Source organism: Ursus maritimus, unplaced genomic scaffold (assembly GCF_017311325.1).
Source record: "Ursus maritimus isolate PB19 unplaced genomic scaffold, ASM1731132v1 scaffold_19, whole genome shotgun sequence".
Taxonomy (NCBI): Eukaryota; Metazoa; Chordata; class Mammalia; order Carnivora; family Ursidae; genus Ursus; species Ursus maritimus.
In genome coordinates, this window is record NW_024424341.1 from 6,883,182 (window position 1) to 6,900,810 (window position 17,629).

The 17,629-nt window shown below is 47.9% G+C and overlaps 1 protein-coding gene across 1 annotated transcript in view; it reads right to left on the reverse strand.

Annotated features, from left to right (window-relative positions):
• Positions 1-17,629, reverse strand: part of ABCC11 (ATP binding cassette subfamily C member 11) — a 69,297-nt gene that overhangs the window by 31,465 nt on the left and 20,203 nt on the right. Inside the window, exons 7-14 of the mRNA XM_008702776.2 lie at positions 13,998-14,171; positions 13,027-13,174; positions 12,723-12,871; positions 11,336-11,443; positions 7,385-7,645; positions 5,820-5,891; positions 3,399-3,523; positions 1,487-1,559 (exon numbers count right to left, since the gene is read on the reverse strand). Of these exons, the coding sequence (XP_008700998.1) occupies positions 1,487-1,559; positions 3,399-3,523; positions 5,820-5,891; positions 7,385-7,645; positions 11,336-11,443; positions 12,723-12,871; positions 13,027-13,174; positions 13,998-14,171 (1,110 nt within the window). The remainder of the gene's footprint in view (positions 1-1,486; positions 1,560-3,398; positions 3,524-5,819; positions 5,892-7,384; positions 7,646-11,335; positions 11,444-12,722; positions 12,872-13,026; positions 13,175-13,997; positions 14,172-17,629) is intronic.

A 17,629-nucleotide genomic window follows, 5' to 3' on the forward strand; every position in this document is an offset into this window, starting at 1 on the left:
AACCTCTTTTTCAACATTTGCTTACTAAGGAATGAAAAAAGTGATTTTCAGTTAGTGAAAATTTTATAACTCATAATTCGATGCAATGTTCCTAAACCCTTCAACGTCAGGCGATATTTTAAAACTTCAGCAATTTAGAAAATAAAACAAATCATTCTTAAGAAAGAGCACCTCCTTATGTCTTCTTTGGGTTTTAAATCTCTGTTGACAGCAACCATCGACTTGCAGGACCATCAGCCCTCGTTGTCTAAGACTGTTTGCACCGTGCACAGCCCACTCCACGCGACAGGGCTGCCACGGCCAGAGCGGGCTCTATTGTTGGTGTCAAGGGGAGGACCACCTCACACAACGCCTTACGTCAGGAGAGACTAAGAGCCGGAAACGGGCAACCAGAATTACTGCACAGTACGTGCAGACTATCGTGCCAGGCACCTGCTGGCTGGCCCATCCCTCAGTCAGCCCTGAAGACAAGGGCACCAGGGGCTAAGTCCCAGTCCCTGCTCTACCATGAACTCTTGTGGTCTCTGTAGAAAAGAAGCAGAGTCTAAAGAGCAGCTGGGTGACCTCTTTGTCACTGCTCTGCCTCTGGTTCACCACCGTGCGCCCTTGGACAGGCTCCTTGGCCCGCGTCAAGGCTTGGTTGCGCATTCAGTCCTCACTCGGCAGTTGCTTAGTAAGTGCCTACTGTGCTTGCTTGATACGCTAACACCGCCCCTGCTGGGCCTGTTCACAGCACTTTGTCTGTGTCTACGCATCCAAACCTCAGGCTTCATGAGGTCCATACTCACCGATGCCATTCTATAGACCAGACCTCCTTCTTTCTACTGAAGACATAACGCTAAACCAGACAACTGAGCTCTCTGCCCTCAAAGGTTTACAGGCCCCCCTTTAAAAGGAGGTAAATAAAAGCACTGACCTCCTAGAATGACCCGAGGCTCACCTAAGACAATGCGTTCAAGTTGCTGCAGACTGAGATAATAGATAATAGATAAGACAACAATATTGCAGATTAAAGGTGTCTACAGATGTGAAAGATGGTGAATTATCATGAAAATGTGAATCATACCGCCACTAGGAGGTCAGGCCTGCTGTTCCCACTGGCAAAGGAAGAGCGGGCCAGAGGGGGCAGGGCGGGCGGTGGGAGAGGGGAGGAAATGGGGCTAGATGGGGGGTTTCTCATCTTCACAGGGTCTCCACTGCTCTTGCTCCAAAAGGAGGAGTTTGAGGTCAGCCTCGCATCCTTGCGGGTAAGGTAGGCTCTTTGCCAGCTCTCACTGTAAGATGAGCCCCAGTTTCCTCCCTGGGTGGGGAAGGCTTTGAGGCAGCAGCTGCAGGGTCATGGGCTGCTTTGGGGAAACAGCCAGAGTCCCCCTCTACCTACCCAGGGAATCCTGGGGGCAGATTGCCACAGTTTTCTGAGGACCCCAGAAAACCATTACAAAGGCACCATCACAACAGAGATGGGTGAAGCTCGCCTCGCACTCACCTCTGTCATGTCTCCGAAGGGCAGAATTTCCAGGTCTCGGTGCAGGGAGCAGCAGTGGAGCACCTGGAGGTACCTGCAAAGGACAGAGAGCAGAAGGGACAAGTGACCCAGCTACAGGCCTTCCAGCCTTCCCAAGCTGGGAAGAGAAAGTTCTTGCATTCCACACTAAGAAATTTGGACTTGATCCTGCGTTTACCAGTAAAGCACACGGAAGCTTTTTGCATTTCCTTCTTCCCCTCATTTCTTTCAATCTAATACATTTGAACAGAACAACAACAACAAAAAGATACAGTGAAAAGCAGGTCTCTCTTGTCTTTGACTCTCAGTTGCTTTCCCAGAAGCAGCCACTATTACGGTTTCTTACGTATTCGTTCAGGAAGAATGTGGTCATATATGTTTGCATGCTGCGTATATAGGTTTGTATTGTTTGCACAACACCATAGTATTTTTTATATGGCTGCACCATAAATTGTTTCAATGACACCATAGTATTTTTTATATGGCTGCACCATAAATTGTTTCAATGACACCATAGTATTTTTTATATGGCTGCACCATAAATTGTTTCAATGACACCATAGTATTTTTTTATATGGCTGCACCATAAATTATTCAACCAGTGTCCTTGGGATGAGCACTGGGGTTGTTTCTAGTCTTTTGCTACAATGAACGATGTGTAATGTGAACACTATTGCATATGGGCCTTTGTGTTCATGGGTGACCCTCTCTACGCATTAAATACCCAGCAGTGCTGAGTCTAGCAATTGGTGCATTTTTATCTTTGACTAAATACTTCAAAACTGCCCAATGAGTTGTATCAGTCCAAAAGCAGAGCAATGACAAGGTGAGAACTATGTTTTGGGATACTTTCTGGAGGCGGGACCCAAGATGGAACAGAGCAGGAGAAGACTAGAGACAGGCGGCCATGGGCAGGGGCAGTGGGAACAGTGCAAGCAAGAGATCACAGGCGAGAACTGGCAGTGGAGATGGAGAAGAAGAGAGAAAGACAAGACCTGTTAGGAGATAGAGCTGTCCAAGGTGGGTGACCCATTAGACGTGAAGTATCAGAGGACAAGGCACCCGGCTCACCGCAGCACACAGTTCAGTGATGCCATTAAACCGAGTTGGACAACTTGGGAAGAGAAGCAGGCAAGATGGGGGTGCTTCTGAGCTGGTGTGGGACCTGACGTTGCGGAGGCACAGGACAGCCAGCGGCAGATTTCATCCACCTACGTGCCCCTCAGTGTTGCTCCTGGGGGCAGATTGCCACATCAAGCAAGCAGCCAAGGGAGGCCAGGGTCTGCCAGAGTCGGAACCACAACTACAGCGTTTGGGGCAGACTTTGTGAACCCTCCCCTGAACAGACTTCGCTCCTGACCTCCAAGTACGCGTCTCAAGCAGGTTGTATCCGGCCCCTGGGAGGGAGAGGCCACGAAGGGCAAGGACGGTGGCGGGCGGCCCACCAGACCATGAACCCAAACTGTTTTCGTCTACATCACACGACCTCATGACCCCATTTGTTTTACCTTTTGACGTCGAGGTGGGGAATCGATTAATACAAATGAAGTTTTGAAGTAATGTTTTTAGAGGGGGAGGGTTATTTTGACTCGTATAATATAACAGCGAAGCATGAAGTTTCTGATAACAACTGGGTTCAAATCGTGTTTCTAGCATATCCTCCAAGCTTTGTGAATTTAGGCAAATTATTTAACCTCTTGGGGCCTCAGCTGACTCACCAAGAAAATGGATATGATAATAATCTTTCTTTCACAGGGAGGGGAAAATACATTGACGCGTGTAAGGGAGCTCACAGCAAGTGTTAGCAGCTGTTGAATTACTATTAGCAGCGGGGGATCCCTCCCCCAACCAGCCCCATGCACCTGTGTCCTCTTGGACCCTCCCAGAAACTTACCGGGCCTTGTCATACTGGCCTCCCATGAGGATGTTCTCCCTGACACTACCCCCGATGATCCAGGCCTGCTGGGGAACATAAGCCAGGCTTCCGCGCACCCCCACCGAGCCCTCCAGCAAATGCATCTGCAACACAGTGAGTCCAGCCTCAGGGCCAGGCAGCACAGGGGAGGAACCTACCTGGCTCAGCAGCCAAGGGCCCAGAGCCCACTCCCTCCAGGTCCTTGGGGGCTCACCTATGTAAATGGGACTTTTAACATGGTCTTGCCAGGCCCACCAGTGAGTCTGAGGGAAGGTCCTGGGAACATGGGGCAGCAGCCAGAGCCAAGCCAGGCCAGTTCCTGCCGTGACTTGAATCCAAGGTCTGCACTGAAGACACCCCATCTTTTTTTTCTCTTATTTCCCCAGCCCCATTCTCTAGCAAGGGGTGCCTCCATGCTCTTCACAGTGAGACAGAAAGTTCCAGGTCATTTCTGACTATCCTGAATATCAACAGAATTATTACCGATGTTGTTAGGTGTGATAATATCATCATGCACCGATGGGGAAATGTGCTAATTTTGGGGACATCGTGATGAAGTAATAAGTGGGAAAGTCTCATAATCTCTCTAATTAAAATAGTTCTACAAGGGTTCCTGAGTGGCTCAAATGGTTAAGCGTCTGCCTTCGGCTCAGGTCATGATCCTGGGGACTTGCGATCAAGCAAGGAGCCTGTTTATCTCTCTCTGTGTGCTCTCTCTCTATCAAATAAATAAATAAAATCTTTAAAAAAAATAGTTCTACACAATGTGTTTCTACAGAGATGTGGCAAAATATCAACTGTTGAATCTAGGTGGTGGGCATATGGGCCTTTAGTGTCTTCCTGCTTTTCTGTTTGATAAATTTAAAAACACACACACACACAAAAAAAGGCCATAACCGCCATCCCTACCACCCCAGGCATTGGACCTCATCACCCTGTACTCCTTCCTCTTTATGAGTCTATGTTCCTACTTCTGATTTGGAGCCAGGCTTTAATTAACAAGAACGAGACTTTAAAATGATATCTTTTTGTTTTTCCTTTATTAGATGGACAGTGACTGTTTTATTTCAAGAGGAAACTGAGAAACCACTAGCCACACAGAAAATTGGCCTTGGATGGAGGCTGCCAGGAAATGTTGCTAGGGGGAAAAGCAAAGCTCTGACACCATGTGGACCTGGGTTTCAACCCTGGTCCCCCCCCACCTGCTGTGTGACCTTGGGCAAGTCACCTCTCTGAACCTCATCTACTCATCCATAAACTGGCCATAATGGCCATGCCTTCCTCAAGGGGTTGCTTTCAGATTGAAAGAAAAAACGGGAACCTTTCAGCACAGAGCCTGACATGCAAGTACTATTCAAACTATGTTTACTATTTTTTTTAAAGTAGACTCTTATCTTCCCCATTACCAAGAGGTTGGGGCAAGGCCATCACATGTGGGGCATGAAGAAGCGAGCTGTCAGGAGAGGGTTCTACGGACAACATGACCGCATTCCAAGGAGATGGTAAATTTGGCTATAATATTTGGGAGGAGGAGCTGAGGGAGGAGCTCGATAAAGGGAGAACCTTCTTGTTCTCCCAATAACATGGGAGGGAGGGATAACAGGCAAAGAGAGGAGGGGGCAGAGAGAGCGGCCAGGGACTGGGAAAGGCGGGGGCTGACTAGGGACGTGCTGGTGAGAACCCCCTTGGGGAGGCGGCCATAAATGCGTGCCAGGTGTTTTAGGGGTTGTTCAGTGAAAGGTGTGCAATAGGACCTCAATTGTTTGGGGGGAACAGGTTGGGGCTTTTTGGAAACTGGAGAAAGAGTGGGCTGACCCCCATGTCTGCCTGGCTGCAGTCGAGGCAGACCTCACGAATATCCACTGACAGTGGAATTGGAGGGTTCAGATCTCAAGGGCAGGGGCACCCAGCAGACATGTAAATTCTACAGCTGGAGTGCAGTAAGACTGTCCCATTCCATGCGGGAGGGCCTCCTCTCCCCCACCCCCCTTCCTTCCTCCTCCTCTCTCCCGCCGCATCGCACTCCTGAGGCTGTCTCACAAGGGACGCATGTCCCATTCTGAGTTGGGCGTCACGAAATGATTTTTATCATATTAAACGTTGAGACATGCTGTATCATCACCTTGATAGCTGGATGATTACAAACGGGGTGGGGAGAGCACAGAGAACAGGGGAGGGCAGACCTCCAGAGGACCTAAGAGGTCATACTCCTGGCTGGAGAGGGAGAAGGAGGTATAATTATAACATGCTTCCCCCTCGGTGTGTGCCCAACTGCTCTCAATTTATAAAAAGTGTATTGGCCCAGAGCCCGTTGAGCAAGAAAGCGATGGGGTGGCTGACTGGGGGAACGCAAGCGTGGGAGTCCCTGGACTGCCCACGGATGCGCGCGCAGTCACTTACCTCCCCCAGGATGGCTGACAGCAGGCTGCTCTTGCTGCTCCCGGTGCTGCCACAGACCCCCAACGTGGTCCCCTGCAAAGCCAAGGAGGACAGAGTGGCATTGGGACAGCACAAACCCTACTACTCACCCAGGGTGGATCTGTTGTTGAACACAATAGGACAAACAGAAAACAAATAACCACACCCAGCCCAAGGCCCCTCAGACCAGCAAAAGCTCAATGCCGCACCCTCAGAGGAAGGAAGTTGCATGGAGGTGGTAGAGAGGAATTCATGGGTAGGTGGTCCTGCAGGGCAAGAAACCCAAATTCCACATCTGCACCTATTCTACTCTATGATCCTGGGCAAGTCACTTAGCCTTTCTGTGCCTCAGTTTCTTCATGTGTCAAACGGGGACAGTGAAGCCAGCCTCACAGAATTCATGCATACATTCACTCATTTATTCATTCACTCCTCCCTCAAATAGCGTTTGAGTGTCTCCCATGTACCAAGGGAGGAAGAAAAGAACGCTCATGCTACATTCCAGTGGGGGAAACATAAACCACAAAATAAGTAAATAATAGATGATGATAAATGATTTAAGTCAAACTCATTGGCTACTACGAACCAAAGCAATTTTAGATGGCTTGGCCAGCAAAGGCTTCTTAAAGCAGCTGTCATTGCCGCTGAGACCTGAACGAGAAGAAGGAGCCAGACACAGGAAGATCTGACAGTTCCAGGCTGTGCGAGCAGCAGGGGCAAAGGTCATGAGACCGGAACAAGGTTGGCCGCCAAAGTGCAACGAGAGAGCTAGTACAGGGAATGAGTGGGAGAAGAGGTGAGAGCCGCGAGCAGAGTGTTCAGGGAATACCTGGGCTGTATCTCAACTGCAGTGAGAGCTCACTGAGGGGTTTAAGCAAGAGAGTGACTTGAATTGGTTTATGGTTCAGAAAGAGCCCTCTGTCCACTGCATGGTAACGGATGGTAAGAGGGCAAAAGTGGAAACAGAGGGGCCGATAAGGAGGCTCCTAGAGCAGCTGGACAGCACGGTGGTGGCTGGGGCTAGGGCAGTGGGGGGCAGGGCGGTTGGTGAGAGGTGGCTGGATTCAGGAGAGGGCTGACAGGTGTCACCAATGGACTGCCTTGGTGGGAGGGAAGGAATGCAATCAAGTTGGACTTGAAAGTGCAAAGGTGAAATTTGGATAAGAAGGGAAGCTTGCCCTTGCAAATGTTAGTCAAAGACGCGGCCAGACAAGGCGAGTTCACGGAACAATCAGATTGGCACATACTGCAACTTAGTAAATGTTAGTCTCTTTCCCCTTGTCTCCCAGCATATAACACACTATTCTGGGTCTTGTTATTACAACAAACAAACAAACAAACAAACAAACTTCTGGATGATCAGTTGATTCCCACTGAAGTATGAAAGACTTCTTCCTGTGCTTGCCCTCTGTGAACAATTTGTATTTAAAAGAGGAATTTAGAGACAGCAGTTTTTAGCCAGGGAAACAGTGCAGAGCCAGGAAGCTCGAGCCTCGGGCCCTGAAAGTCTGGCAGCCAGCCTGCCCGCACGGCCTGGCTAAGGCTACCTTTGACACCACGAGGTTTAACTTGTGCAACGCTGGGGCTAGGCTGTGCATTGTGTCCTCTGGCCCGAGGGCTCCTGGAGCTGGCTGAGCCCCGGTCCACCCCTTGGGAGCGTGCCCATTCTTCTCCAGCTCCATGGCTCCATTGACAATCCCAGGGAAGGTCCGTTGCCATGACAAGGTGGCCTCTTCCAGAACCACTGCTTTGCTGGGATCTTTCAATGCCTGGACATACAAAACAGGGCTCTCCTGGAGGAAAAATTTCTGTACAGACAAAAAGAAAGGAGGAAGGAGGGATTCAGTTCTTTAGTCTAACTAGAAATGTGTGCCCATTTTGCTGGCCTGCCTATCGGTCTGGTTCACAAACTCCTAAGAAACAGAGGGAGCTAGGTTCTGCTGGGGGGATTTCTCGATCAGGGTTTTCCAAATTTTGGACCACTGGGCCACTCTTTGATATCTGCATACTGCCCACTCTGTTCTTTTCTGTTTCATTTTACATGGGTGACAACACTGTGGAATTATCAGATACATGTGCCACTTTTCTAATTAAATTTCATTTATAACTATTCAAAGTAAAAAGGTCTGCCCATGTAACACACAGTGGGAAAACCCGTGTGGGAAAACTTCAAAGTGTGACCACGAGCAGGTCACTCCTCTCTGTGTCTCCATCTCCTTGGCCGGGAAACGTGCATGAGTGCTCGCATTAAAAGAGGGGGTGGGAAGAATGATCTCACTGCAGTCACATTATAGGCACACGTCTCTCCCTGGAGATTTGCTTAGAAAGAGATCTAGAAAGATAACTTCTTGACATTTTGGACAACGGTTTTTATCTCTAGGTAGTGAATGTTGAGCAATTTTTATTCTCTGTAACTTTTTGCACTGGCTGAACCTTTTACAAGGAGCACACAGGATTTTACAAAGATAAACAAAAAGCTATTTTCAAAAGAAAAAAGGTGGTCTCTTTTTTTAATTGAAACGTAGGTATATTGAGTTGGGTTAATTTTAACATTTGAGTCAAGACATAGAGCCTTCACTGGGAATTGCATGGGTCTCTTTATTTTGTTTAGTTAGCTGGGCATTTACTTGTTTAGTCATTTTAATAACAGTGAATACCCATGAGCCCACCACTGAACCCCAAATCCATAACTTTTACCTATCTATGGGGTACTTCCTCATCTCATGCCCTCCCTCCTCATGCCAAACCCTCCATGCCCTCCCCACTGGGTAACCACTGTCCCCAAATTTTCATTCCCTTGCTTAAATTGTTATCATATATTTTGTAATTTTGTTAGATAAATTTTGAGTGATACACTGGCTTAATGAGTCCGTATGACAAGCACATATCTGGATATTAATAAATGCTGATAAACGGGTTTATAGGGAAAAGAAATGGGGGGGGTCCTCTTACCCCTGAATGTTCTAAGTGTATTCTCAGTCTCTAATTTTGTTTATGCCATTCAGTGCTTTTCACTTGTTGTTTTTAACAAACAGCACAAAAGAAAAATGGTCTGGAGACCCTTGCTGATAGCGTCCACTTGGGCCTTCTCTAGAACCCCAGTGTGCAGGCCTCCACAGCTCCAGCAGCCAGCTCACTTCCTAACTGTGGTTGCCTGCAAGGAGGGGTCCTCCCTGAGGGCTCACGGCTCTCTTCTCTCTGCCCTTTGAAGCTGGCACCCCAGAGTTCAAAAGTCAAGGGCATTTGGAAGCTGGGTGACAGCACCAGGGGACACAAAGGAGGAAGAAGGGATCATTCCTCCCCCTTCCAGCCTAGGGGTCTCAAGGTCAAATGCCTACAGGGCCAGATAGAAAACTTCGGTGGCTGGGGCACCTGGGTGGTGCAGTCGTTAAGCGTCTGCCTTTGGCTCAGGGTGTGATCCTGGCGTTCTGGGATCGAGCCCCACATCAGGCTCCTAGGAGCCTGCTTCTTCCTCTCCCACTCCCCCTGCTTGAGTTCCCTCTCTCGCTGGCTGTCTCTGTCAAATAAATAAATAAAATCTTTAAAAAAAAAAAAAAGAAAAAAAAAAAGAAAACTTTAGTGGCTGAAGCACGAGGAGTTAAAGATGCCCTGATGAGTGAGGGGACCCGGAGAGCTAGGGCCCATCTAAAGGGCCACGCCACGCAGCTCCAGCCCCGGGAGACACCCCCAGGTTCAAGATCTTTGCCCTCACCGTTACCCTTCCTGCCCCCTTCTGCCACCATAACTCACCATCCCTAGCCAAAAGCTCTCTAACCTCCGAGCTATCCCTCCAGGCAACCCTTCAGCGAACATCCTTACCCTTCGGAGCCCACACCGTAGCTTCCTCATCTCTGCCCACCCTGCGGGTGAAAACAGGCACAGAGGGGAGGATGGGAGAGCCTGGTGTACCAGTGGACAGGAAGAAGGCAGCAGGGAGCCCTGGTCAGCTGAGAAGTCTAGGGAGCTCCTGGGGCTATTCACAAGTAATGGACTGTCTTGTGCTTCCTCAGATAAGCGAAGTGCGTTCCAGCCCCAGGGCTTTTGCACTTGCGGTCCCTGATGCTTCATTATCATCACTCAGATTAAAAATCACCTTAACAGTGGGGCCTTCTGGGTCCAGCCTACCCAGAGTTGCCCCAGGCCTCCCCCACATACTCTCTAGAACATCGCCCATTTACTGACATCATAGCTCTTCATGTGATCTGATGTTATCTTCTTTGACCATTAATTTCCTGGCTAGTTGTCTGTTTCTAATACCGGATTGTAACTCCCTGAGAGCGGCATCCTGTTGGTCAGGCTCACAGTTGTCTTCTCAGTCTCAGTACTTGGGAGGTGGTAGGTGTTTAATAAATATTTTTTTAAGATTTTATTTATTTATTAGAGAGACGGTGAGAGAGAGAGAGCAGGAGCAGGGCGAGGAGTAGAGGGAGAGGGAGAAGCAGGCTCCCCACCAAGCAGGAAGCCCAACGTGGGGCTCGATCCCAGCACTCTGGGATCATGACCCAAGCCGAAGGCAGACACTTAACTGACCAAGCCACCCAGGCGCCCCTCAATAAATATTTTTTGAATAAATGAAGAAATGAGTAAATGAAGAAGTTGGGAACTACAGGCATTGAAGTGAGAAGACTATAAAATATCTTTATAAATTGGTTTAGGTAAGGGGTTTTAAGCTCAGCTGCTGTAGGGGCAAGACCAGCTATGTAAAGAAGCGAAGTAGACCGTTGCTAGGAGGATAGATGGTAGGTAAAACAGCCCTGGTCTTGGAGCTGCGGTAAGGCACAGAGAGGCCGCAGCAAACCATATCTCTCTGCCTCATCTAAATATCTCACTGCCTCATCGCCTCAGCTCCAGATGTTTGTGGCCACAGGAGAATGTGGGTCAGATGTTCCCAGATCTTCCGATTATTCAGTAAAATCCAGAAATCTGATTTTTATATAGAATTTCCAGGTTTTTGGGGCGCCTGGGTGGCTCAGTCATTGGGCGTCTGCCTTCGGCTCAGGGCGTGGTCCCGGCTTTGTGGGATTGAGCCCCACATTAGGCTCCTCTGCTATGAGCCTGCTTCTTCCTCTCCCACTCCCCCTGCTTGTGTTCCCTCTCTTGCTGGCTGTCTCTATCTCTGTCAAATGGATAAATAAAATCTTTAAAAAAAAAAAAAAAAGAATTTCCAGGTTTTTAAATGCAAGCAACAAAGACAATTTTTTTTTTTTAAAGCAAAACCATCAGGGTAGCCCTATACAAACCTGGACGGGGTCTGCAGACCTCCTGTCTGAGACCTGGTTTGTATAGACTCTCCTAAGATCTCCCCAGGGCCTGATTCATCTGTCTTTCCAGCCCCCACCCCAGCTTGGGTACAGGAGGTCCCTGAGTTGGCCAATCCCTCTCCACAGAGGCTGGAGTCCGCCTCGGCCCGGGGTCACGTTCGGGAGCAACATCACACTGACCGAAGGCAAATGAACACCCAAACAGAGAGCCGGGCAAACAGTCCTCTGAGCACTCACCTTAAACCTGTCTGCTGCAGACTTGGAGTTCGTGAGGGATTTTACCGCAAAGGGCACAAAGAACACGGACAGCCGCATGGGAATCAAGGTGGCCACCACGCTGAAAGCCTGGGCAAAGAGGGGAGAAGGTGGTGGGGGTCACAGAGCTGTCCTTCTCTCTCCACCCCCTGGGGCCCCCATCCCAGAGCCAGAAGCCACAGAGGCAGACCTTCCCGTGCCAGGGACCGAGCCAGTATTTTGGGGAGACTGGAAAGAGTGGGGAAAGAGCACTCGTCTTAACATCTCTATGTCTGTAGGCCTGGCTCCTGTCGTAGCTCAGCGACCAGGTGATTCTGCAACTTTGGCCAGGTCCCCTCCCCCATTAAGCTGAGTTTTCCCATTGGCATAGTGTCGAAATCATCAAGTGGATACGGGAATAAAGTACAGGGAAACACCGAGAAAGTACACGTGAGAGAGCTCTGTCTACTGTCAACAGAGCTTGACACTATTATTGCTCTTATGATTGTATTCGGTCTTCCTTGCCTTACATACTCTACTCTTTTCTAATATTCCAAATGTCCCTGCGCTTCAAGCCCAATCCGTGCCTCACTCTCTCCTGGAGACTTTTCCTGGCTACAGCAGACCACCTTCGGCTCTCAGGATCTCAGAATGGGACCTCAAGTACCTTGGAGACTTTCCAATCCATGCCCCACCTCCACTCCCTTCTTCCTCCTTCATGGTGTGAGTGCCGTGCGACCCTAAACTCCTGCGGAGAGTTTCTCCTATAAAAGCCCCTGCGTCCACCCTCAAGCCTTCAGGGGGCTTCTCTAGTGCGTGCCTGGGCCACGCTGTCTGGAGCACAAACGAGCCATTGGCTGCAGACCCTCCTGCTTCGGGTGCAGTGTCCTGCCTCAAACTCATATGGATTCCAACCTCCCCCATAGCAGCCCCCTGACTTTTTTCCTCAGAGAACTGGGATTCTACCCCCAAAAGGCAGCTGCTGCTTTTCTGGGCCAGGGTCAGACCACAAAGAGAAGGCAGAAAAAGCTCTAGCTTTTATTTAAAGGATATTTTCAGGGCCCTATTTTGGGTTCGAACAAACGCCTTGATTTAGGATTCTCAGCCTCAAGGCATGTATCAGAACCATCAGGGCTTTATGCGTTTCGCCTCTCCTATATCCCCAGCGGACTTTGTCATCCCTCCGTCCCACAGTTGCTATCCAAGGGATGTCAGTTTGTCAGACAGATTGCGACGGAAGAAAGTTTGAGCATCCCAAAAGTTTGGAAAATCCAAATCAACATCTATTATCCATCTGCAAAAACCTTCACATCTTTGAGGGACATGGTCTAGGAAAAGACACAAAAGAAAAACTCCCTATCAATATGGGAGGGGGGAACAAAGCACTTGCCACTGAAACCGTGAGTTTCTGTTGTAAACACGTGTGGATAAGGAACATCACCGTTGTGGCCACCGTGGGGGCTATAAACAGGAACGCAGTGGTCAGGCTCTGGATGATCCCAGACATCTCCAGTAGTTGCTTTTCCTTCCTTCTGAGGTCTGAGAGATAAAAAGCAAATGCACGGAAATTAACCATAAGAACATTCTCCAGAGTACGGAACAACTCCCAGAGCATGAAAGAACTCCCCAAAAGGTGAGAGGCTTGGCTCACCATGGCGCCCCAAGGCTCTGAGCAGAAAACCAGATTTCCATACCTTTAATTATTTTTTCAAATGGTTTCTCCCATGCATACATTTTAATCAGCTTAATGCAGGTGAGAACTTCACTGGTCACACGGATGCGCTGGTCGCTGACCTCAGATGTGTGATTGTGTATCTTAACAATCTTTTTGATCAGGAACACCTGTGGTCGGGATACAGCAAGAGCTTCTTTTGACAAGGGCGGAAGAGTTCACCCAGGCGTAAGCGTGGCAACTAGGAGTATGTCCAGAGGTAGAATCCAGATGTGGATTGAATACCTGGATTGAATCCTGGCCTGCTGGAATCCATTGTGACTCTAGATTCTAGGGTCCTGCTGAAGACTTAACAACGGAAACTTCTCCATCATGCCTGAGAGCACCTGTCTCACACATGCTGGGGGTATTTCTCTCCTGTGTCCCAAGCCAGGCTTTGTCCAACTGAACACAAATACGACTTCTTTGCCTTTGGGCACCCTGACCCCACCCATAGTTACACCACCTTTTGATCAGAATACTTGTGCTGAGGGAGGAAAACACTTGATTTCAATAATTCAGAGCACACATAATCCAAGAGTCACTTCCTGTTTTGCCTAATTTTATTTCACCTGAATCTTGGTCAGCAAATGTGCTTCCCTTCCCTCCTCATCCTGTGCTCAGCCAAATGTTAAATGCTATCTGGGTTATTACATTACCATGTTCTGGGCAGAAGAGAAGGAACAAAAACCTTACATACAGGACATCTACTAAGGAAAGTCTGTGAAGCAGATAATCCCCGACAGAAATCTGTGAGATGGACTTTTGCACATTATATTCACCTCTTCTTTCTTTGGCCAATGGTGTGGCCAGAGAACAGCTTGAGGCAGAAATGGAAGCTGAAACTTAACCACAGTGGAGTCAATATTTCCACTCAGAGTTATCCCAGCTTCCGGAGCCCCGGGAGTTCTGGGGAACAACCAACATCAAATGGGTAGCAAAGAAAGACATTACCTCCACTGGTAGAATCAGGAAATAGCAAAGAGTGGCGAAGAGCACAGTGGGTCCAAGAATGATGTAGGAGGTGACAGTGCAAGCAATCAGCAATGAACAGATGATCCAGACCAGGGGGCCATAGTACACCCCTTCAAACAGGTAGTTTACGTCGCTGGCGAAGAAGTTGATGGCCTGTAAGACAGCAAAGCCCGTGGGCACAGGTACACCTCTTCGGGCACCTCGAAGTGGCTACACGTGCAGGGGACGGGAAGGCTTGAGAGGCACAGTGGTAGAGACAAAAACACCAAGTTCATGGGGCGCCTGGGTGGCTCAGTCGGTTAAGTTTCTGCCTTCAGCTCAGGTCATGATCTCAGGGTCCTGGGGTCAAGCCCCACATCGGGCTCCCTGCTCCGCGGCAAGTCTGCTTCTCCCTCTCCTTCTGCCTCCGTGATCTCTCTCTCTTTCTCAAATAAATAAATAAAATCTTAAAAAACAAACAAACAAACAAAACACCAAGTTCACAGCTCTCCTCTTACTCTCTGTGTGACCTGGGTCCATTCCTATGGCACTCTCAGCCTCAGCTTCTTCACCTGTGAAGCTGGAATGATTACACCCACTTGGTACGGTTGTTTTGAGGATGTCAGTGAAATATAAAGTATCCGCCCGTAGGCTGTGCTCAGTAACAGTTCTATTTTCCTATACTGTTGCAACTACTTCCTATGTCCAGATTCCCCAGAGAGTTACTTCTAGTCTTCTATCTTATTCTATTCATTCTACTATTACTACTACTACTAATGGCTAAATTTTTTTTTTAGGCAGGAGCTAAGTCTTTTTATCCTTCTTATTCTATTCTGCTATAGACTCTTCTATCTACTTCCTTGCTCCCTAACACATGCTGCCCAGTTCTGTGATATATAAAAGCTGACATTGCAAATCACGAAATGTTTAAGGACCCAAACTGTGAATGTCTTTTAGAACGACCAACCTGAATGCCTTAAGAAGTGATTTCTTTTTCACTTGAAACTGATCTCCTTCCAGTTCCCAGGATGTGCCCCGGGCTGAACATTTACAAAAATTTAAAGCGTATGGCTTGGCACAGTCACTTTGGAAGAGAGTTGAACAGTATCTTTAAAAGTTAACGATTGCACAAACCCCATGACTTGGCTATTTCGTTTCTCTGTTGAGAAACACACATGCGAGAAGAAGCACATACAAGGACATTTACCGTGGCTGTACTTATTAGCAGCAAAACCCTGGACATATTCTAAATGCGCATTGGTGGGGAAAGTTTAAAGCATCCACCCAAGGAGTATTAGATAATATTGGTTCCTGGAGCAACCTGTCAGAGTTCATGTCCCAGACCTCTCATGGAGTAGCTGTAGAACCAAAGACACATTCCCCAGTCTCTCTGTAAATGGGAATTTTATCAGTAAAAATGGGAATTGATAAAATGGGAATTTTATCAGTAAAATGGGAATAATGATACAACCTACTCCATAGCACTGATGTGACAACTGATGAGATAATGCATATAAAACACTTAATTTTGCCACATTGAAAATGCTCTAAGGTGGGTGGGGGGAAATGGGTCATGGTGGTCAAAAGGTAAAAACGTTTAGCTATAAAATAAATAAGTATGGTGACCATAGTTAATATTGTATTGTGTATCTTAAAGTTGCTAAAACAGTAGACCTTAAAATTTCTCATTGCAGGCAAAGAATTATAACTATGAAAGGGTGACGAATGGTAACTAAACTTACGGTAGTGGTTATTTTGCAAGACAGATTAAATCATTACCTTGTATACCTTGGAATAAAACAACATTTTATGTCGATTATATCTCAATAAAAATGGGGGGGAAGGAAATGCTACAATTATATGTAAGCATCATTAAAAAGGAACAAGGAAGGTCTGTACGTGTTAACATGGGAGGCTGAGAGCTAATGAGGAAAGAAAAATTTCAAAACAGCACAAACAGTGTAGCATCTCTGATGTAAAAACTCACCCAAAAAATTATATCATGCATTTTCTAATAGTAAAACAAAGTGGCAGAACACTGTAAAATGTCGTGTCATTTACGTAAAAACACAGGCACAAGATAAAATATGTTTTCCACGGGTGACTTGCATGTGTACCTAAACACACTTTAAAAAGTCTAGAAGGGGGGCGCCTGGGTGGCACAGCGGTTAAGCATCTGCCTTCGGCTCAGGGTGTGATCCCCGCGTTATGGGATCGAGCCCCACATCAGGCTCCTCTGCTATGAGCCTGCTTCTTCCTCTCCCACTCCCCCTGCTTGTGTTCCCTCTCTCGCTGGCTGTCTCTATCTCTGTCGAATAAATAAACAAAATCTTTAAAAAAAATAAAAATAAAATAAAAAATAAAAAGTCTAGAAGGACACAAGCCGAATTGATCGTGGTGGTCACCTCCAGGCATAAGGGAAGTGACGGGGTCTGGGGAGTCATCTATACCACTTTATTTTGCTTCCAAGGAGAACGTATGCAGGTGTTTTTTAAATTAATTTTAAAATAAAATTTATGGAAGCAACTACCTAGGACTTCTCATGTGAGCAGCTGAATCCCATCCCCACTTCCAAGTGGGCCATCTTGTCTTCTGTTCATGAAGATGTTTGGGGAAAGTTGGCCTTGCACACAGCAGGGGCTCAGGACAGAGGCACAGGGAAAAGGAACCAGGGCAGGCCTCCCTGCAGAAAGTTTCCTCGGCAAGGCAGGTAAGTGCCCTGGTTCAGAGCCTGGACCCTGCTGCCGGGCTCTGCTGCTTACCAGTCACATGACTTTGTGTAGGGTTCCTACTCCTTCCTTGCCTCAGTTTCTGCCTCTGGGACCATGGGAACAATAACAGAAACTACCGCGTAAGACGGTTGTCAGAGCACTGACGGAGCTAACAAAATAAAGCCTTGGGGACAAGGTCTGGCTTAGTGGAAGTTAATAATTACTACGATGGCTGTCCTAAGATAAACAGGGGGAAGGGCTGCCGTGGATCGCAGCTTCAGTCGAATGCAGAACGACAGGGAGCCCCCATGCTCGAGGCCTAAGAGAAATCCTTGCTATGCGCTTTAAATGTACTAACTCGTTTAATCCCATGAGACAACAATCCTGTAAGGCCGGCCTTATTATTCCACAGCTCCAGAGGGACTGAACAAGTTGCCTCAGGTGACAGCACTAATAAAATGGTGAAGAATAATGTTAACGATGATAACAAATATCTCATGTTGGCTCCCAACTGAGTTTAGAGAAAGCACCCACTTGATGGCAGTGGTTAATTTAGCAGATTTTTTTTTTTGACATCTGTCCTGTGTAATTCAAATGTTGGCATTTTGAGGAATAGAGCAGTGAATCTGAAAGGGTTTGTGTCTTTAAAGGGAGCTCATGTTAGTGGGGCAGCCAGGTTTGTGCTTGGTGGGGACTGGGGGTGGATGGGGGGCTTTAGCGATATTGTCATGAAGGAGAGGACATCCATGAAGGATGAATGGGATTACAAAAGGGCAGGGGTGGGGTGATGGGAGCAACATTGCCAGGAGGTGGAAATGCCTGATGTGTTTGAGGACTGAAGTTTAGCCCAGCCTGGCTGAAGGAAGGAAGCCAACCTAGGGCTGGAGGACCGGAGATGGGAGGAGGTGAGGTTGGACAGTT